General features: G+C 34.9%; 1 protein-coding gene and 2 non-coding genes across 3 annotated transcripts; all 3 read right to left on the bottom strand.

The window, feature by feature from the left end:
- Positions 1 to 7,732: 7,732 nt before the first annotated feature.
- Positions 7,733 to 8,778, bottom strand: LOC142625637 (germin-like protein subfamily 1 member 7). The gene is made up of 2 exons (XM_075799301.1): positions 8,605 to 8,778; positions 7,733 to 8,404 (listed from the first exon to the last, which is right to left on the bottom strand). The coding sequence occupies exons 1-2, from the start codon at positions 8,729 to 8,731 to the stop codon at positions 7,869 to 7,871; spliced, it is 663 nt and encodes a 220-aa protein (XP_075655416.1). The 5' UTR covers positions 8,732 to 8,778; the 3' UTR covers positions 7,733 to 7,868.
- Positions 8,779 to 16,161: 7,383 nt separating this feature from the next.
- LOC142626568 (U2 spliceosomal RNA) lies at positions 16,162 to 16,357 on the bottom strand. The gene has a single exon (XR_012842563.1). It is a non-coding gene; the product is annotated as a U2 spliceosomal RNA (small nuclear RNA).
- A 5,053-nt stretch (positions 16,358 to 21,410) lies between these two features.
- Positions 21,411 to 21,606, bottom strand: LOC142626555 (U2 spliceosomal RNA). The gene has a single exon (XR_012842551.1). It is a non-coding gene; the product is annotated as a U2 spliceosomal RNA (small nuclear RNA).
- Between the last annotated feature and the right edge of the window lie 1,412 nt (positions 21,607 to 23,018).

Raw genomic sequence — 23,018 nt, 5'->3', positions numbered from 1 at the left:
CTTCAGTCCAATAAGGTCTTATTCAGTCCATTTGGTCCTATTCCGACTACTCGGTCCACATCAGTCCATTCAGTTCACTTCGGTCCAAATTCATGACTTTATTGATGTTTAGGATCCTCTTATAGTTGAGGCCGAAGCAACCCTTTTTGGTTGAATTCGGCCCATTCCATCTAGTTTGGTCCACTTGGCATTATTCGGTACACTTCGGTCTTACTCAGTTCATTTGGTCTTATTTGGTCCATTTGATCCAATTCAGTCTTATTCGGTCCATTTAGTCTAGTTCAGTCTATTCGGTCTACTTCGGTCTTATTCAGTCCATTTCAGTTCAATTCCGCTCACTTCAGTCCAATAAGGTCTTATTCAGTCCATTTGGTCCTATTCCGACTACTCGGTCCACATCAGTCCATTCAGTTCACTTCAGTCCAAATTAGTCTTATTAAGTCCAATTCGTTGCACTCTGTCCAATTGGTCTAACTCAGTTTCACTTTGGTCTTATTTGTACCCATTCAGTCCACCTCAGTCTGTTCAGTTGATTTCGGTCCACTTTGTTCTTATTCGGTCCACTTCTGTCTATTCAGTCCACTTGATCCAATTCAATCCACCTTTGTCCAGTTGGTTCACCTCAATCCAACTTAGTCTTATTTGGTCCCCTTCAATCTATTTCGATCCACTCTGGTTGATTTAGTCCACTTATATTTAGTCTATTTTGGATTAATTGAGTCTTAAATTTTCTTTTCTTTTTTTCCTTTTGTAGGTTGCATTTTCAGTTTTGGGCTGAAATTTTTTTTTTTAAGCCAAACTCTTTAGTTTTTGACCTAAAAAAAAAGGAATTAGAAATTAGAGATAGGGGCTCTAAAAATGCAATAAAAATAATAAATATTCAAAGAATTACCTTAAAATTTCAGTTTCAATAATATAAGTATTATGAGAGTTCCAAAACATGTAAAAATACATTTGAACGTTTAGACCCCCAAATTACAAATTACCAATTCAAGCTTATTAACAAACAATGTACGTGCGGAAAATGTAGATAAGCTAAAAACAGAATTGATAACAAAATCTAAACCAAATAAAATCACATCCACAACAGAAATTGAATGGCAATGATTAAGGAAAGAGAGATGCAAACACAAGGAAAACACAACGATGTGTTATCGAAGAAGAAACCAAAGTCCTCGGCGTAAAACATCTCCGCTGCCCTCCAAGCGGTCAATAATCCACAAAAGAATGTAGTTGGGATACATGGACAACAAAAGACCCTCCAAGCCTAATTTACCCAATGTACCTAAGCCCTCCAAGCTGCTACTCCAACGAGGTTGCGTCGAACCTATTTCTTCTTTAGCTTACCGGATTCCGCTACAGCCCATAACATCAACCACTGTGAAGTTGGTCTCTTCTTAATTGCTTCCCAAAGCACCAAACAGCCTTTTCACAGATATGGGTATGATGAAAAAGAATTTTGGTAATTTACCTCTCAAGGATGTAACAATGGAGAGAAAGAGAGTAGAGGAATTTGAAGAGTCTCTATGTGATGATTGTGGATGAGTCAATCTTGTTTTTTTCTAAGGTTTTTCTCTCAAAATTCTCTTTGGAAGCTCTCTACATTTCGTGGGTGTAAGGGGTATTTATACTGGGACGAGAAAGGAATGCGAAGAGTCAAATTTTCTCAAACAGCGCTGGCTAGCGGCTTGGCCGCACGACTTGACTGAGTCGCGAGTTCAAGCCGCGAGCAAACAAAATGGCCAGACTGGACTTTTTGTCCTGTAGTGCTTCAGTTAGCGTGACTGTTCAACTTCTCAGCATACTTTACTCATGTGCATCTTCTGGCGGCTTGAAAGTCGCGAGCCACCCGCAAGTCCCTGCGTTACTGCACATTCTTGAACATTTCTTCATACTCTCTCACACACTACCCTTACATGAATCTCACCTAAATACAGGGTTTCTAAGTGCTGAATTACAAGTAAATTGGCACGGAATAAAGCCAACAAAATGGTTGATAAATTTCAACCTTACATATTATACTTATATTTTGGGGGGAAAAAACCTACGATTCTAAAACTTATATAATAATTTAAACTTAATGTAACATGTTACATTTATTTCCATAGAATGAACGTGTACATTATTTTTTTTTTATTCTTAATATGTTCAAATTAGTCAACTAATTATAGTATATTTAAAAAAGCCTTTTTAATAACATCATCTCACTTAATGTGATATATTTAAAAAAGCCCTTTTGAAACGAGATGCAATGAATGTGAATATGTGATCCTTCCACTTAAAAATTCCTTAGCTTTCTCCATTGGTGAGCTAAACTGTGTCTTCAAGCCTTTTCTGATTGGTCCATATATAAATCATACATATTGAAATTTTGTCAAAATTGAACTTGAAATGGTCCTACAATTTGGCTTAAAAAGTAGACTAGGCAAAAAAATCGGTTGGTCATGTTTGGGTTTAACCCAGTACGGTACAAGTCAAATAGTCAAAAAAAATTCCAGACCATTGGATTGTTATTTATTTTTTTTAGAAGAAACATCATGAACTTTCATAGAAAAGAAATCAGCCAAAATTGGCTAAATGTACACCAGTAAGTTGCGAAGATATAGACTCCATCCACACAATAGAACCACTAATATGTCTTGCATGTTTAATTAGGTTATAAGTTATTGAGTTGCCTAGTCTACGGTTATTAGAAAAATAAATATAATTGAAGGCATTTATTGATAGTTCTACAGGGGAAAACAAATTCTCAAAAGAAGAAAAAACTCTTGTTCACTTCTCAAAGTTTTAATAATGATAGGATTGAGATGTTTTTTCAAACCAAAATCACATAATTGCTCCTTAAAAAATTGAAAAATATAACCAAATATTAATTTAAAAAATTTACATGGTACTTTATTTCTAAGAAGTAAAGTACCATTAAAAAAAAAACCCCAACACCTTCCCAAAAGAAGAAGGAACTCCTGTTCACTTCTCAAAGTTTTAATAATGATAGGATTGAGATGTTTTTTCAAACCAAATTCACATAATTGCTCCTTAAAAAATTGAAAAAATATAACCAAATATTAATTTAAAAAATTTACATGGTACTTGATTTCTAAGAAGTAAAGTACCATTAAAATAAATAAATAAATAAAACCAACACCTACTTGGTTTAGTCATTTAAAAAAAATGACAGTCTCTTAACATGCCATCTCTCTCCTTCTAATACTAGCATCCATTTTCAATACTACTCACTAATCTCAACTCTCTCACTCTCTCTCAACATGGATCCACTCTCGGCGGTCCGCGACTAGATGATCCGAAACGAGTTGGATCGGATCGTCCGATACAATGACGAGTTCCGGTTCAGATTACTCTAGTACCAATCAACTACACGCCAACTATAGATCAAGTCAAAAAATCTAAAGATTTACTATGAGACATGACCAAAAGAAAATATCTTGATGTATTGTATGGCTTTTTTTTTACTAGCAGATGACATCTCTTTTGCCATCATTACAAAAAGAAGAATATCACAACCTCATTAACTAAATGGAAGGATGAGATATGCACGCCTGAAGCTTGGTGGATTCTTGTAATCAGTATGGTGCTAGTCATACCACACTTCGTAAAAAGATATAGATCCTCGAATTTAAAAAGTTGTACATATCCATGCATTATTGAGACATCTATTCATGTACTATTGCACTATGAGACTTGTGTTGCACCTCAAGTCAAATGAAGCAACAGGAACTAGGGAGTTATACGAAAACACAATTTTAATTGATTCAACATTGTAAAGGCAACTAGGCAAGAGACTGTCAACGTTTGCTATTTCACTTCACACTCTTCCCCTTTCTTAATTACTAGGAAACGCTCTGATGACTCTTCTTGTACAATAATGCGTACAATCAGACTTTACATGGTGAGTACAATAATTGGCTTACACTTGAGACAACTGTTCAATAACTTGTCTGACATTTCAGACAACTCTGATGCTATTGGAATAATTGCATTTACTTTCACAAAGACTCGAAGGATGCAGATGCACTCTACATGGATCATTTGACATAGTTGGATGCTACACACATCAGACGGTCAACAATAAATTAAGTTTCAAATACTTGAGCACTTATTAATCAGCATTCTAGAATCAAAATCATCTCTACCTTCATTCTACACTTTTGATGCGGCTGTCACTAACATACAGAAAGCTTAATGGCTACAGAAAATTTGGGTCATCCACATAATGCAAATATGCGGAGCTTTGAACTAGAATTGGGTGGGGTGCGCCAGGACCGAGCTATAGTGCAACGCTTGGGCGACGCTTAAGAGCCCCAGTAGCAAGATTATCAAAATGCAACTTTGTGTATAATAAATAATTTACGAGATTATCAAAATGCTGCAGCGTATTGTCCAGAGAGAGAGAGGGAAAAAAAAAAAAACAAGAAGAAGAAAAATAATAGAGAAATTTTTGCAGCATTAGTGGAAGGAAATATAGCCTGTTACCATTGTAAGGATGATGGATGCTAATGACAACATTCAACATGTTACGATTCCCAAGATGATTGTGGCTTCTGCAGATTCAATATAGAAACGTTATGGTTTAGAGTTGATTTATACATGACACAATGATCATTCTTCTTTAATCAAATAATAATATATTTTAAATAATGCATTTTATGAATGTTTTCATTAAAATTTTTAAAGTAAAAAGAACGTTTAAAGTTTTAAACTATATCATTTTTTAACTAAAAATTGTACAAAGTGACATGATCAATTAGTTTCACATTAACTATAATACAAATTATACTACATATAAGTCTTACAAATCTATATTTATATATAATATCTAAAAGTTAAAGCGTAGTATTTATTGTTGCTACTCTACTTTGATCCATTCAGTCAATTGGTTCCATTTTGGTCAATTCAGTCCATTCGTTTCACTTTTCTCCAATTCATTTTTATTTGATCCATTTTATTCAACTTCGGTCCATTCACTTGGTCCAATTTGTTCTTATTTGGTAAATTGGTCCATTTCGCTCTATTTAGTCTAATTCAAACTTATTCGGTCCACTCAATCCAATTCGGTCTTGTCAGTTCAATTCAGTCTTATTCTGTCCACTTCGGAGCATTCCATCTACTAAGGTCCATTCGGTCTTATTCCAACCATTCAATCCAATTCTATCTTATCGGTCCATTTAGTCCATTCCATCTATTTGAGTCCATTCGGTCCTATTCTATCCACTTCAGTCTAGTTTGGTCTATTTGGTTTACTTCAGTCCAATTCGATCCACTGCAGTCCTTTCGGTTCACTTCGTAAACTTCGGTCCACTTTGATGTTATTCAGTCCAATACGGTCACATTTCGTTCACTTAGGTCCATTCAGTCCACTTTTTCCAATTTGGTCCACTTCTATCCATTTCGTTCACTTTGGTCCAATTTGGTCTTATTTGGTCAATTTCGGACCAATTGTGCCTTAAATGTATTCTTTTTGTAGGTTGCATTTTTAGTTTTGGGTTGATTTTTTTTCCACAATTTTTTGGGCCAAAATCTTTAGTTTTGGGCTAAAAATTAGGCATTAGAAATTAGAGATAGGGGCTCTAAAAATGAAATAAAAATAATAAATATTCCAAAGATTATTTTAAAATTCAAGTTTTAATAATATAGGCATTATCAGCGTCACGTTATCAACTTATTTTCAATATTTTCTCCCACCTATTTAATAATTTTTCTCCATAGTAATTTCCTATTTTACAATTACACTTTGGTCCAATTTGGTCAATTTTGGACTAATTGTGCCTTAAATGTATTCTTTTCGTAGGTTACTTTTTTAGTTTTGGGTTTATTTTTTTTCCACAAATATTTTTGGGCCAAGCTCTTTAGTTTTGGGCTAAAAATTAGGCATTAGAATTTAGAGATAGGGGCTCTAAAGATAGGGGCTCTAAAAATGAAATAAAAATACTAAATATTCCAAAGATTATCTTAAAATTCAAGTTTCAATAATATAGGCATTATCAGCGTCACATCATCAACCTATTTTCAATATTTTCTCCCACATTTTAAATAATTTTTCTCCTTATTAATTTCCTATTTTACAATTATACCTTCTCCAAAAATTACACCTTCTCCACCCCTTCATCTTCCTTTTATTTTGACTCTTCTTCTTTGAGTCTTTTTTTTACTATAAAATTTGTTATTTTCTCTTCCATTCAATCCATATTTTGCTCACACAAAAAGGTGAATACTCTCTCTCTCTCTCTCTCTCTCTCTCTCTCTCTCTCTCTCTCTCTCTCTCTCTCTCATTATTTCTTGCAACTCTACTTTAGATTGATGAATTTTTTTGTTTTGTTTTTTGTCCCTACTTTTGGATGGTACACTTTGGTGGTGTGATTTGAGTTATTTATCACATACACTCTCTATCCCTCTTATAGTTTTGATTTTAGTTCATTTTTAGATTTTTTAGAAGTGAAAATTTGAGTTTATATCAAATTAAAATTTACATGATCATGTATTTGAATGTGTCTATAAATTATTTGAGTAATATCAATCATAAATTTGTGATGAAGTTTAGTTATCATGATAATTTTCTTAAGAGAATGAGAAATTCAAATAATTAATTTTGGAACTTAAAAATTTTAGTTGTATAAAAAATTAACCATTACACACTATACAAAAATTTGAATAATATAGATTACTTGAAGAAAAAAAAAAATAGTATTTCCATTTTTTTTCACGAAAAAAAATAATGGAATAATATCAATCAAATGCACCTAAGTTTTTTTTTTTTTTTTTAATTTCAAAATAATAGAATGAAATATTTGTAGAGATGGAGAGATGAAAAATAATTTTAGAAATAATATCTTTAGTACGTTTTGGAGAATAAATCATACATTATATCACGTTACAAAATAGTTTTATATTTCACATGCAACTAGTACAAAATAATAAGGGGAAAATTACATAAAAAGCCCACAATGTATACCATGTTTTAGATTAGGTCTCAAGTCTTTAATTTGATCGATTAAAGATCCAAAGTTATGAAATTGTTTTAATTTAAGGCCAGTCTACATTATATTTTTAATGTTGTTCTGGGCAATATCAGTGAAAAAATAAAAAGAGAAAACCATGGACTAAACTCTGTGTCCACCTAACCTAAGGCTTGCTTATAAATTAATATGGCTGTCATTGAACAGAGTGTGTAGAGAGAAAACTCTTTGTTTAGAGAGAGAGTTTCTTTGTCAGTGAGAAAATGATTGTTAGAAAATTGAAATTGATTAAAGTAAAATAGAAAATTAATAGACAAAATGTTTTATAAGTCTGGGACTTTAATTGACAAAATTAAAAACTTTGAGACCTTATTCGAAACAAGATGTAAACTCTAGCCTTGTTGTGTAATTTCCCCAAATAATCATATTTAAATGCTTTAATATTTCATTTGTTAACTACTTTCCCTAGTATAATTTTTTCCATTTTTCTTCAGTATGAATTTATAGACCATAGTGTTGTAGAAATTCACTACTCTTACTTAAATGTTACATTGAGGACTGTGTTTCTACATAGATAGGTGCTACCGAGCCCTAAATTTGGGCTGCCATTTATAAACTTCTGTCTATTTTTAATACGATTTTGATCAGTTTTATATGTAAGTTCTTGTAATTTCAATCATTGTGGATCAAAGGTGTAATCAAGATTTAGTCGTTCACTAATTTCTCCGCAGTTGCAATGACACCATGACACAAACAAAAAAATCATAAGACAATTTTATTTGATAATAAATATTTTAATGGCAATACAGGTTGGGAAACAAGGCAAATTTTAATCAAGCTCTGCTATGTAATGGTTCATCATTCCTATTACAAATATTTTTCCTAATTGTGGTTAGACTAGAATTGTTTCTGAAGATATTCAACAACATTCTTGTCCAACTGGAAGGCCTTGGCAAGAACATCAGGATTGATTGGAGGATTAGATCCAAAGACTGCGTTTGCTATGGTGATCAACCCAGGATTCTGACTGCTAAGACCAGCAAAGGCAACGGCATTGGTCTGCCCTATGTTGAATTGGAAGTGAATGAGACCAATAGGGAATACAAAGACGTCTCCCTTGTTTAGAACTTTGGTGAAGAGTTTGTTTGGATTGGATGTGACAAATCCAACTAAGAGAGTACCCTCTATGACAACCAAAAGCTCAGTTCCGCGAGGGTGAGTGTGAGGTGGATTCAAACCATATGGTGCAAAGTCAAGGCGAGCCAAAGATATGCCTAGAGTGTTGAGACCTGGTAATTTATCGACGTTCACAAGATTGACACTTGATCCGACTTTATTTGTAGCTGTGTTTCCAGGAATATTGAGTCCAGAGAAGAAAAAATCATTGGCTGTGACAAGTGTTGGGTCCTTGCAAAATTTTCCATTCACAAAAACTGCACAAAGAAAAGTTTGTTATTGTCACAAATTAGATAGTTCTGTAGCAATTGACAACATGTCATGTAGGGGAAAAAAATGTGATAGAGATGATATAACCGGCGAGCATAATTTCGTCAATGTGTAGAACTTATAATGATTTCAAAAGAAAGTGATAATAATACTACTACTGCTAATAATAACAAGATTATGTACGTACCAGCAGAATTGGTGTTGTTAATTGCAACACAAAAGTCTTGCAAAGGACTAGGGTCATAGGCAGAAGCAAGGGAGGATGCCAAAGCCAAAAGGGCCACAGTTACAAGGTAAGAAACAACTTTCTTCATATTTGAGATTCTAGTAGAGTACTCTGCGTATTCTTGCTTTGGTGAGGGGTGGGAAGCATAGCATATGGGGATATGTCTATTTATAGATAGGAGTCAGTGAACCGGTCAATTGATTTTTAACAAACGAAGCATAATAGACTCGGCAATTTTTCAACCTTAATCACAATTTTTTATTTAATGGGTTCTCCATTCTTTAACCACTACTAGCCGTATTTTTTTTTATTCAAAGATGGCAGAAATTTATTTAAGAAATTGAGCTTATATAATATTGAAAAGAGAAGTAAGGAGCTTATATATTTGATGAAAGCAATCAAATTGGACCTCTTCAATGCCATTTTGAAGTTTTAACGTTGCTTTGGGAAACCCACAACTAAAGTTTATGTTGAAAGTATCTTTGAAATTGAAATGACTGAAGCTGCAAGTATGTTGACTCTGTCCTCATCAATGAAGTGGTCCACCATTGTAGGCTGCAGCTGGGGATATGCAATACAACTCTGTTTTGCGTAAATTCTCTAAGTCGAATGGTTTGAACTTATCATGTGTTGACCTCAGGGTGAGTACTAAATACTTTTAATGGTTAGGATTTAATGGTTTTCTAGAACCAACGACTACCAAATCTTCTGGTATATTCTTGCCATTTCCCCTCTCTTGTTCTCTCTTCATATTAGTTAGTGTTGAAGATTTTTCCCTGCTTAGAGATTGATAGGCCAAAAACGTATTGACCCCTTGCAATGGATTAATTGATTAATTAGCCCAGTTTAATTAATTAACCAATTTAACATATAAACCATTGTTATTGATTCCATTCCATTCCGGCCGGAACGGCCGGAATATTTCGTACCGGCATGCAAACCGGTACCACAATACCCCTTGTTCCACCTCGGGTCAAATTTCGGCCTATTTCGGGGCGTTCCGGCCATTCCGGCCAATTTCGGCCGAAATACAAATTTCAGCCGGTACCAGATTTTGGCTTTAAAAAAAAAAAAATCATACCTTCTTCTTCTTCTTGGTTACGGACCCTTCTGCTTCTTGTTTTCTTTTCTTTTTTTTTTCTTCTTCTTCTTCTTTTTTTTCTTCTTCTTTTGGTGGGTTTCGGACCCTTCGTCTCTCCTTCTCTTTTTTATTTTTTCTTCTGGTTTGTTTCGGTCCTGCTGCGGGCTGCCACTCTACCTTTCCTTTTTTATTTGTGTGCTGTAAAGGTAATGTATGGGACTACTTGTGAGCCTCCTTACTCTTCATTAATTGCTATGTCCTTTGTTTTGATTTTTTTTATTTGTTTAGTTTTTGCCAGCCGACATGCTCCCCATTTGTTACTTGTATTTTAAAATTTGAAATTTTTCTTTGTTTTGTTTTTGTGTGCCCCACGTGATTAACAATAAAAATGAATGTGGGAGCTTTTACCCTCTTTCACTGTTCCAACCTCCAATATTAACTTCAAGTTTTTTTTTTTTTCATATTATTACTCTTATTATATTTTATACATGATTTAACTGATACTTATTATTATTATTATTTGGACTTAAAGATTACATATTAGTTGAAATATGTACTTATAACTTCTTTAAAACCTTTAATAATTTATATAGGTTTTTTTATTAATAATATATATATTTTATTATAAAATATCGTAACTCCGAAATACTCTGAAACGGTACGCCGAAATAGGCCGGTGCCGCCGAAACGGGGTCCGAAACGGTATTCATAACAATGATATAAATGCGTGATAGCACAAACAAATCACCAATAAACTAAAGTATAGCAAAAAATAAATTAAGTGATGGGATTTGCTAACAGATCGAGCCTAGACATGAACTTTCCTTTTCCCTCATTAAGTGATAATTAACCTCAATATGGTTTGTTCCTATGTGAAAATAAGATTAGAAGCAATGGCTAAGGTGGAGATATTATCGAACCATAGAACATAATTATGAGAAAGAAAGTCACCAACGTCTTTTGGTATCATCTTTAGCCAATGTTGCCAGAGTTCCATACAGTGAGTTATGGTTGCTTATCTCTTTGTAAACCAAGTAACAAGAGTGTTACCTAAGAAAATGACAAAGCCTGTGGTTGAGCGCCAGTCAATAAGTTTCTTGGGCTAATTTGTGTCATTAAATGCAAAGAAAGCAAGAGAGCCAGGGGCAAAGGATAGCCCATGGTAAAATCTTTTGAAGGTACCTTTGGTAGTGTTAATGTGTATGTGAGCTTTAGGCCAACCTTATTTACTTGTACAACACACTTACTTGTACTGCACACTCTGCCTCTTATATAAAGTCACTCATATATACTCTATTACTTGAGAAATACAATACACTTATTTAGTGTTTCTAACATGGTATCAGAGCCATTGCTCTGACTTTTGCTTCATAGTCTTGTCTCTCATTGGTGTTATTCTAGACTCACAATTGCTTCTGCTGTTACAACTACTACTGCAACCATTCGCCGTTAAACTTTTGACGCATCTCAATTATCGTCTCTGGTTTCGGACCTGCAGCCGTCGCCGTTCAGAGTTTCGAGACATTGCCATATCGTTGCCACCGTGATCCTTGCCCCAATTGTGTTTTTGCAGGTACCACTAAGATCGTCCTCCGCCGATCTACTACTTGGTAGAAACTTGACAGTCATCAAAGGCCCCACACACCCTCATGCGCCACCCAAAGTTTCGACAAGTTGATCCTCGCGCCCCACACGCCATTGGGTTACCTACTAACGTCATCTCTAACATCATCACTGCCACGTTAGCATTCACGTAAGCCCTAGCTGACATCATCACTCCACATCATTGCTTACGTCATCAGGCCATGTCATCACCAGTCAGTTGCTTACATCGTCACAGTGAGTTAACAGTGCCGTTGATCGTTGACTTTCCCCAAAGTTGACTTTTTTCAGTCCAAGTGCTCCTTACCCAGTTTTTCACGTAAATTTCATTTTTGTAGTCCATTTTTGCATATTTTGCTTCTAAATGAAGAATAAGGACATGTCTTCTTTTTATTACAACAATTGTCACCGACAATCTAACAAACGTTTTGGCAATTTTTGTAAACGTTTTGGCTATAATATTAAGACTTGTTATCAACGTAATAAATCAACAGTTTCCATTTCTGCTGTTACGGTTGCTAACACTGAGAGTGTCCAACCCATGGCTCCTGTCTCTGCATAGTCTAAGTTCTTTGGATCCACTTTCACCATTTCCAGAGATGACCTTAAAAACATCATTGCTAATGTCATTCATATGGTTGGTAATGCATTTTATTCATCTTCTCTCTTAGCTTTATCTGGTATGTCTCCTTCCTCTTGGCTTATGGATTATGCTTGTTGCAATCACATGACACCTCCCTCGTCCTTATTTTCTAACCTTAAACCTGCACCACACCCTCTTAATATTTGCACAGCAAATGGTTCCACAATGTCTGGTCATAATATAGGTTCCGTTTCGATCTCCAACCTCTTGGTTCCTGGGGTCTTTAATGTGCTTGACCTTTCTTATAATTTATTTTTAGTGAGACAATTAGTTTCGTTGGATTATTGTATTATCTTTGATTATTCTGGGTGTATTGTGCAAGATCCGAGGACTGGACATGAGCTTGGGACCGATCCCAGAGTTGGGCGTATGTTTCCCATGGACAACCTTTGTCTTCCACTTGTTGCTCTTATTTCTGTTGCTATAGCTGCTACAGTTGCTTCTATTCCTTCCCTTGCACTTTGGCATGCTTGACTTGGTCACGCATCTTCCTCTCAGGTACAACACTTGGCTTCTAGAGGTTTGTTAGGTTCAGTGTCTGCAGGAAATTTTGATTGTGTTTCATGTCAGTTAGGAAAACAACTAGCTTTGCCTTTCAATACTAGTGAATCAATGTCCACTGATATCTTTGACCTAACTCATTCCGATGTCTAGGGGCCTTCCTCTGTTTCTAGTATTGGTGGATCTCGATATTTTGTTATCTTTGTTGATGATTATTCCTGCTATAGCTGAATTTTTCATATGAAACATCGTTTTGAATTATTGTAAGAACATTCTAATTTTGCAAAAATGGTTGAAACTCAATTTTCCAAACGTATCAAAAAATTTTGATCTGATAATGCTCTTGAGTACACTCAATATGCTTTCCAAGCTGTTTTGCATTCTTACGACACTGTTCATCATCTAACTTGTCCAGGTACCTCTCAGCAAAATGGTAGAGCTGAACGAAAACTTCATCATATTCTTAACACTGTCCGTGCTCTCCTTTTCTCAACCAAAGTTCCTACTCCTTTTTTGGGCGAAGCTGCTCTTCATGTTGTTCATGCTATTAATCGCATTCCAAGTCTTGTTATCCAAAATCAAACTCCATATGAACACCTTTTTGGGTCACCTCTAGACTATCACCACCTTTGCTCCTTCAGTTCTGCTTGTTTCGTTATTCTTAAAATACATGAGCATAACAAACTTGAGCCTTAGTCAAGACTTTGTTGTTTTCTTGGCTTTGGCGAAACTCAAAAGAGGTATCGGTGTTATGATCCTATCTCTCATTGTCTTCATATCTCCCGCAATGTTGTCTTTTGGGAACATCGCTCCTTCATCAAGCTCTCTCACTTTCGTGCCCCCTATCTTCCTCTTCTGTCTTAGATCTTTTTCTAGATGAGGCACATATTCCTTCTGTAATAACAAGCCCTTATAATAACATCATCTTCATTTCTATATATACTACTATGTATTGTTGTTGAATGCAAAAATCATTATATGTTCCATTACATAAAACTTATAAAAATAGAAAATACTTTTATATAACACATGCACTATTTAACCTACAAATTTTACATTATTTTCTTATCAAATAATTATATTACATTTTCCTAGAGTTTGTGTAGGTTTGCAACTAGCATGGATGAAAATGAAAAACATTCTTAAAGCAATTAGAAAGGGAAATAGTCAATCCTTTATTTTTTGACAAATAAACAAAATATATAATAATCATATAACATCTTTGAATAAGGGATGGCAATGGGGTGGGATGAGGCCGAAGGATGGGGTCTTCACCTCCGTTCTGCTCGGTTTTGTCTTGCCCCATTCTCGCCCCGTCCTACATGGCGAGGCAAATTTCCTTGTCCCATCCCCATCCCTTGGGGCTTCGCAAGGCCCCGCCCCGCATTGCAAAACTTTACTTCATATTAATATGTCACACCTTGCTACATAGCTATTAAAGTTTTTTAAAACTTGTTTCGTTAATATAAATATACTTAAAATTACAATTAAATTATCAAAATAATTTCTAATAAGGACTAAATAATATTATCTAAAGTGTTTAACAAGATAATATCACAATAAGAAAATCTTAATATTCATGCATTTAAATACTTAGTAATTCAAACTAAGCTTTTAATACTAATAGAGTGGGGTAGGGCTAAAAAGCCTAAACCCATCCTCACCCCACCCGAATGTGTAGGAAAATAACAAATCTTGCTCCATTCCTGCCCCACCACCTTTGGAAGGCAAGAAAAAACTTTTGCGGGGTGGGATGGGTTAGGGCAGTGAGAAATTGTCAGGCCTACTTGAGATTTTGTAGGTTCAAAGGCCAAAAGAAGTAGTTATTGGAACCCACCCGTACCCCTTTTTTTATAGTTAACTTCAATGCAACCATTAGTGAGGACAAAGCTTATAGTAGCAGTTGGCAAAAATAATAAAGGAGAAGTCATCTATGTTTTTTTATCTTTAAGATTATAAATACACAAACTTTGAAAGGATATGTTTATTGCACACATTATTGCTAGAGCAAAATTGTGTCTCGAAACCTTTTCTGATTGGTCCATAAATCGTACATATTGAAATTTTGTCAAAATTGGACATGAAATGGTCTTACAATTTTGGCTTAAAAAGTAGACTTGGCAAACAAATCGGCTGGTCATGTTTTGGTTTAACGCAGTATGGTACAAATCAAATTGAGTATGTGTCAAAAAAAGTTTGGACCATTGGATTGTTATTTGTGCGACTCTTACTCTGTCTTTTATACATGCATCCTTAAGTTTATAATTCAATAATCATTAATTCAATAATTCCGCTAAAAAAGAGATATATACACACACACACACTAATCATAGAGGGGAAGAATTTGCAGCAGTGTCTCAATTTGAATTCAAACATGAGTTTGATTCGCACTCCTTATTCTAAGAAATATTTACCCTCTGAAAAGAGGAAAAAATAGAGTTTTTGTCTAAGAAAATGCCTTGAGATAGGACAAATGTATAAAACATTTCAACAAAAGAGTGTTTTTTCAACTCTATCAAAACGGAATCTATTCCAAACATATATGTCATGTTTCCTTACTTCGACAGAGTACAGATATCTAAAAATTTGATATTTTTAGATACTTTATCAAACATAATGACAAAAAACGACAGCCGTTTAATATGCCAACTCTCTCCTTCTAATACTAGTACCCACTTCAGTACTACTCACTAATCTCCACCGATCTTCACCTATATAGATTCTAAAGTGGGTGATGGCAATGGTAGTAACCTAGAAAGCACCAACGTGGCTCCAAGGTCGCCATACCGGAGTCCGACGTGGCATCCAGTGTCCGACTCGCCGACTCTCCCTTTTTTTTTTTATTCACGCCGATTCGCGCCAACTTGGCCAAATTCACGCCGATTCGGGCTGATTCCGGCAGATTCCAGCAGAAACGGGAAACAATACGGCCGAAACAGCCACCAAAGCATGCCGATACGGCTGAAACGGCAGAAACGGCCACCAAAACAGGCTGATACAGCCGATTCCGGCTGAAAGAGTCCAAAAATGGGCAGCGGCTGCCATTCTTCTGCTTCATGTGGCCTTGTGAGAGATAAAAAAAATAAAATAAAAAATAAAAAAAAGAAGGAAGAAGAAGATGAGAAGACAAAAAAAATGGATGGAAGAAGAATAAATGTATGTAATAAAAGAATATAAATTAAGTAGGTGGGAATGTCAATTATTTAATGTGGGTGGGCTTGTGAATTGGAAAATGAGTAAAGGAACCTACTTGAAATGTGGTTTTTTGTTTACAATTATCAAAAGTATTGATTTTATTAAAAACAAATCATAAATAATTGTTTTTTAATAATAAATTCTACCATTTATTTGAATTGTTTTATATAAAAATATTTTTAATAATTTTTTAATCGTCGAGTCCCGCCGCAACCACACCCACCTTTTTTAAAAATTGTCAAATCTCGCACCCGTACCCGAGTCCCGAAACGCACCCGTGCTGCATAGGTAGTAACCATGCCATCATATTTGTATGAATAAAAATGGTTATGAAACCATAAGTCCATAACCGAGTATCAAAATAAGTTAATAATTGTTGGGTTAAAATTTAAAAAACAATTATCGTCTTAAAAAATGCAATTGTTTAAGTAAATAGAAGAGTAGGGATTCTGGGACTTCCAATGTACCAGTTGATCAATGTTTGAACTAGAATTGGGTGGGGTGCGCCAGGCCCGAGCTATAGTGCAACGCATGGGCGACGCTTAAGAGCCCCAGTAGCAAGCTAGTGTGATGGACTCTACCCCTCAAGAAATAAATTTAATATCATGTGGGCCGATGACCCACATATCAGATATTAAACTGATAAGAACAGATACTACACTTGATCTTAGCCAAAAGGCCGAGAAAGGTATGAATGTTTCTGTCACACATGCCAACTTTTAATGTCCACCTCGTCCTGGTTTTCCTCTTCTGGAGGCAGTGTGGGACAATACTGCGGTAAGCTATATGCACTTCTTTTTTACATCTAATTTTGTATTTCTGGCTGAGATGTCAAATGCAAAGCTCAAAGTTAAACCAGTTTTGTATTAACAGATACGATTCTTGTGATTGAACCTGATAAGGCTATTGAGTCTTAAACAGATCAAAACTTTGTGTATTATAAATAATTTACGAGATTATCAAAATGATGCAGCGTAAGAGGCTGTCCAGAAAAAAAGAACAGATGATTTTTTTGCTGCATTAATGTAGCCTGCTACCATTGCAAGGATGATGGATGCTAATAACGACATTCAATGTGTTACAATTCTCAAGATGATTGTGTCTACTGTAGATTCAATATAGAAACATGGTTTAGAGTTTATACACGACACAGGAACATTCTTCTTTGACAAGTGAAAGATTGAAAGTTTCAATATTATGAAGTGATTTGACGATCACCAGTAACAAAAACTACTTCGATCAATTCACCAAGGCCTTCCAGATTTTTTGATATGCAGTTTTGACTCCATCATTGATGGATGAGCCTTATGATAGAATCACAAGAAAAGTTGAAGTTCTCAAAAGAAGACGCAAGAAACTCTACATTATTCGTAGCAGATTGTTGTGCTATAATACGAATGAAAAGGAACAACATTCTATATAAGACAATCAGAAAAAGGAAGTTGTCCATCCTTTGTTCTTACTTAGACAAATAAACAAAATATATAATTTTTTGAGAAATAATTACAAATTGTTGCCATCCCCGTAGCTCAAACCCTCTCCCCCCAGTCCCTCTAACACTTTGTACATAGGGAGGTGCCAATTCAACGACAAGATCTTTGGCAACAAAATATATAATGATTATCTACATCTTGGGATTTTGTAGACATTTGTTGGAACCCACCTCTACTCCTTTTTGTTAAAGTTAACTTCATTTTAACCATTAGTGTTAGTGATGACAAAGCAAAATCATAAGGGAGAAGTCATGGCTTTATTGATGTTTAGGATCCTCTTATAGTTGAGGCCAAAGCAACCCTTTTTGGTTGAATTCGGCCCATTCCATCTACTTTGGTCCACTTGGCATTATTCGGTACACTTCGGTCTTACTCGGTTCATTTGGTCTTATTTGGTCTATTTGATCCAATTCAGTCATATTCAGTCCATTTAGTCTAGTTCAGTCTATTCGGTCTATTTCAGTCTTATTCAGTCCATTTCAGTTCAATTCCGTTCACTTCAGTCCAATAAGGTCTTATTCAGTCCATTTAGTCCTATTCCGACTACTTGGTCCACATTAGTCAATTGTGTTCACTTCAGTCCAAATTAGTCTTACTAAGTCCAATTCGTTGCACTCAGTCCAATTGGTCTAACTCAGTTTCACTTTGGTCTTATTTGTACCAATTCAATCCACCTCAGTGTGTTCGGTTGATTTCGGTCCCCTTCATTCTTATTCGGTCCACTTCTGCCTATTCAGTCCACTTGATCCAATTCAATCCACCTTTGTCCAATTGGTTCAACTCAATCCAACTTAGTCTTATTTGATCCCCTTCAATCTATTTCGATCCACTCTGGTTGATTTAGTCTACTTATATTTAGTCTATTTTGGATTAATTGAGTCTTAAATTTTCTTTTTCTTTTTTTCTTTTTGTAGGTTGCATTTTCAGTTTTGGGCTTAAAATTTTTTTTTAGCCAAACTCTTTAGTTTTGACCTTAAAAAAAAAAAGGAATTAGAAATTAGAGATAGGGATCTAAAAATGCAATAAAAATAATAAATATTCAAAGCATTACCTTAAAATTCCAGTTTCAATAATATAAGTATTATGAAAGTTCAAAAACGTGTAAAAACACATTTGAACGTTTAGACCCTCAAATTACAAATTACCAATTCAAGCTTATTAACAAACAATGTACGTGCGGAAAATGTAGATAAGCTAAAAACAGAATTGATAACAAAATTTAAACCAAATAAAATCACATCCACAGCAGAAATTAAATGGCAGAGATTAAGGGAAGAGAGATACAAACACAAGGACAACACAACGATGTATTATCGAAAAGGAAACCAAAGTCCTCAGCGTAAAACCTCTCTGTTGCCCTCCAAGCGGTCAATAATCCACTAAAGAATGTAATTGGGATACATGGACAATAAAAGACCCTCTAAGTCTAATCTACCCAGTGTACCTAAGCCCTCCAAGCTGCTACTCCAACGAGGTTGCGTCGAACCTATTTCTTCTTTAGCTTACCAGATTCCGCTACAGCCCATAGCATCAACCAATGTGAAATTGGTCCCTTCTTAACTACTTTCCAAAGCACCAAACAGCCTTCTCACAGATATGGGTATGGTGAAAAAAGGTTTTGGTAATATACCTCTCAAGGATGTAACAATGGAGAGGAAAAGAGTAGAGGAATTTGAAAAGTCTCTATGTGAAAATTGTGGATGAGTCAATCTTGTTTTTTTCTAGGATTTTTCTCTCAAAATTCTCTTTGGAAGCTCTCTACATTTCGTGGGTATAAAGAGTATATACACTAGGGTGAGAAAGGAATGCGAAGAGTCAGATTTTCCCAAACAGGGCTGGCTGGCGGCTTGGCCTCGCAACTTGACTGAGTCGCGAGTTCAAAGCCGCGAGCAAACAAAATGGCTAGACTGGACTTTTTATACTATAGTGCTCCAATTGGCGTGACTGTTCAACTTCTCAGCATGCTTCACTCGTGTGCATCATCTGGCGGCTTGCAAGTCGCGAGCCACCCGCGAGATCCAGCCGCAAGTCCCTGCTTTACTACACATTCTTGAACATTTCTTCTCACTCTCTCACACACTACCCTTACATGAATTTCACCTAAATACATGATTTCTAAGTGCTGAATTACAAGTAAATTGGCACGGAATAAAGCCAACAAAATGGTTGATAAATTTCAACCTTACATATTATACTTATATTTGGGGGGAAAAAAAGCTATGATTCTAAACTTATATAATAATTTAAACTTAATGTAACATGTTACATTTATTTCCATAGAATGAATGTGTAAATTTTTTTTTTTTTATTCTTAATATGTTCAAATTAGTCAACTAATTATAGTATATTTAAAAAAGCCTTTTTAATAACATCATCTCCACTTAATGTGATATATTTAAAAAAACCCTTTTGAAAGGAGATGCAATGAATGTGGATATGTGATCCTCCCACTTGAAAATTCCTTAGCTTTCCCCATTGGTGAGCTAAACTATGTCTTCAAGCCTTTTCTGATTGGTCCATATATAAATCATACATATTGAAATTTTGTCAAAATTGAACTTGAAATGGTCCTACAATTTGGCTTAAAAGGTAGACGTGGCAAAAAAATCGGTTGGTCATGTTTGGGTTTAACCCAGTACGGTACAAGTCAAATAGTCAAAAAAATTCCAGACCATTGGATTGTTATTTATTTTTTATTTTAGAAGAAACATCATGAACTTTCATAAAAAAGAAATCAGCCAAAATTGGCTAAATGTACACCAGTAAGTTGCGAAGATATAGACTCCATCCACACAATAGAACCACTAATATGTCTTGCATGTTTAATTAGGTTATAAGTTATAGAGTTGCCTAGTCTACGGTTATTAGAAAAATAAATATAATCGAAGGCATTTATTGATAGTTCTACAGAGGAAAACAAATTCTCAAAAGAAGAAGGAACTCCTATTCACTTCTCAAAGTTTTAATAATGATAGGATTGAGATGTTTTTTCAAACCAAATTCACATAATTGCTCCTTAAAAAATTGAAAAATATAACCAAATATTAATTTAAAAAATTTACATGTTACTTGATTTCTAGGAAGTAAAGTACCATTAAAATAAATAAATAAATAAAAACCAACACCTACTTGGTTTAGTCATTTTAAAAAAATGACAGTAGCTTAACATGCCATCTCTCTCCTTCTAATACTAACATCCATTTTCAATACTACTCACTAATCTCAACTCTCTCTCTCTCTCTCTCTCTCTCAACATGGATCCACTCTTGGCGGTCTGCGACTAGATGATCTGAAACGAGTTGGATCGGATCGTCGGATACAACGACGAGTTCCGGTTCAGATTACTCTAGTACCAATCAACTACACGCCAACTATAGATCGAGTCAAAAAATCTAAAGACTTACTATAAGACATGACCATAAGAAAATATCTTGATGTATTGTATGGCTTTTTTTTTTACTAGCAGATGACATCTCTTTGCCATCATTACACAAAGAAGAATATCACAACCTCATTAACTAAATGGAAGGATGAGATATGCACGCCTGAAGCTTGGTGGATTCTTGTAATCAGTATGGTGCTAGTCATACCACACTTCGTAAAAAGATATAGATCCTCGAATTTAAAAAGTTGTACATATCCATGCATTATTGAGACATCTATTCATGTACTATTGCACTATGAGACTTGTGTTGCACCTCAAGTCAAATGAAGCAACAGGAACTAGGGAGTTATACGAAAACACAATTTTAATTGATTCAACATTGTAAAGGCAACTAGGCAAGAGACTGTCAACGTTTGCTATTTCACTTCACACTCTTCCCCTTTCTTAATTACTAGGAAAGGCTCTGATGACTCTTCTTGTACAATAGTGCGTACAACCAGACTTTACATGGTGAGTACAATAATTGGCTTACACTTCAGACAACTGTTCAATAACTTGTCTGACATTTCAGACAACTCGGATGCTATTGGAATAATTGCATTTACTTTCATAAAGACTCGAAGGATGCAGATGCACTCTACATGGATCATTTGACATAGTTGGATGCTACACACATCAGACGGTTAACAATAAATTAAGTTTCAAATACTTGAGCACTTACCAATCAGCATTCTAGAATCAAAATCATCTCTACCTTCATTCTACACTTTTGATGCGGCTGTCACTAACATACAGAAAGCTTAATGGCTACAGAAAATTTGGGTCATCCACATAATGCAAAAATGCGGAGCTTTGAACTAGAATTGGGTGGGGTACGCCAGGACCGAGCTATAGTGCAACGCTTGGGCGACGCTTAAGAGCCCCAGTAGCAAGCTACTGTGGTGGGCTCTTCCCCTCAAGAAATAAATTTAATATCGTGTGGGCCGATGACCCACATATCAGATATTAAACTGATAAGAACAGATACTACACTTGATCTTAGCCAAAAGGCCGAGAAAGGTATGAGTGTTTCTGTCACACATGCCATCTTTTAATGCCCAACTCGTCTTGGTTTTCCTCTTCTGGAGGCAGTGTGGGACAGTACTGCGGTAAGCTAAATACACTTCTTTTTTACATCTAATTTTGTATTTCTGGCTGAGATTTCAAATACAAGCTCAAAGTTAAACCAGTTTTGTATTAACAGATTCGATTCTTGTTATTGAGCCTGATTAGGCTATTGAGTCTAAAACAGATCAAAACTTTGTGTATAATAAATAATTTACGAGATTATCAAAATGATGCAGCGTATTCTCCAGAGAGAGAGAGGGAAAAAAAAGAAAAAAAAAACAAGAAGAAGAAAAATAATAGAGAAATTTTTGCAGCATTAGTGGAAGGAAATATAGCCTGTTACCATTGTAAGGATGATGGATGCTAATGACAACATTCAATATGTTACGATTCCCAAGATGATTGTGGCTTCTGCAGATTCAATATAGAAACATTATGGTTTAGAGTTAATTTATACATGACACCATGAACATTCTTCTTTAATCAAATAATAATATCTTTTAAATAATGCATTTTATGAATGTTTTCATTTAAATTTTTTAAGTAAAAAGAACGTTTAAAGTTTTAAACTATATCATTTTTTAACTAAAAATTGTACAAAGTGACATGATCGATTAGTTTCGCATTAACTATAATACAAATTATACTACATATAAGTCTTAGAGCATCCACAGCAGTGGAGCTAAAAATTTAGCAATTTAACTTTACCAAAAGTTACTTTATCTATTTTACCTACACACATGCTGCAGCAGTGGATCTATTTTAGCTTTCAACACAATAAAATGATATAAACATCACAATAAAATAATATATCTACCACAATAAAATAATACATCTTACTACAATAAAAACACCACAATAAAAAGGTAATGTGAACACAAAATAAAAAATTAATTTTTTTTAGCTCTCATGAACAGTGCACATCTATCTATAGATGTGCACTGTAGCAATGAGCTAAAAAAATATAGATTTAGCTCCACTGCTGCATGCTTCTTTTTAGTGTTTTGGTGGAGCTAAAATAGCTATATAGCTATTTAGCTCCACTGTTACAAGTGCTCTTACAAATCTATATTTATATATAATATCTAAAAGTTGAAGCGTAGTATTTATTGTTCTACTCTACTTTGATCCATTCAGTCAATTGGTTCCACTTTGGTCAATTTAGTCAATTCAGTCCATTCGTTTCACTTTTCCCCAATTCATTTTTATTTGATCCATTTTATTCAACTTCGGTCCATTCACTTGGTCCAATTTGTTCTTATTTGGTAAATTGGTCCATTTCACTCTATTTAGTCCAATTCAAACTTATTCGGTCCATTCGATCCAATTCGGTCTTGTCAGTTCAATTCAGTCTTATTCTGTCCATTT

This window comes from Castanea sativa, chromosome 2, assembly GCF_040712315.1.
Source record: "Castanea sativa cultivar Marrone di Chiusa Pesio chromosome 2, ASM4071231v1".
NCBI classification, from domain to species: domain Eukaryota; kingdom Viridiplantae; phylum Streptophyta; class Magnoliopsida; order Fagales; family Fagaceae; genus Castanea; species Castanea sativa.
Note: the sequence above shows the minus strand (reverse complement) of the source record. Positions and strands in the feature narration are given on the sequence as shown.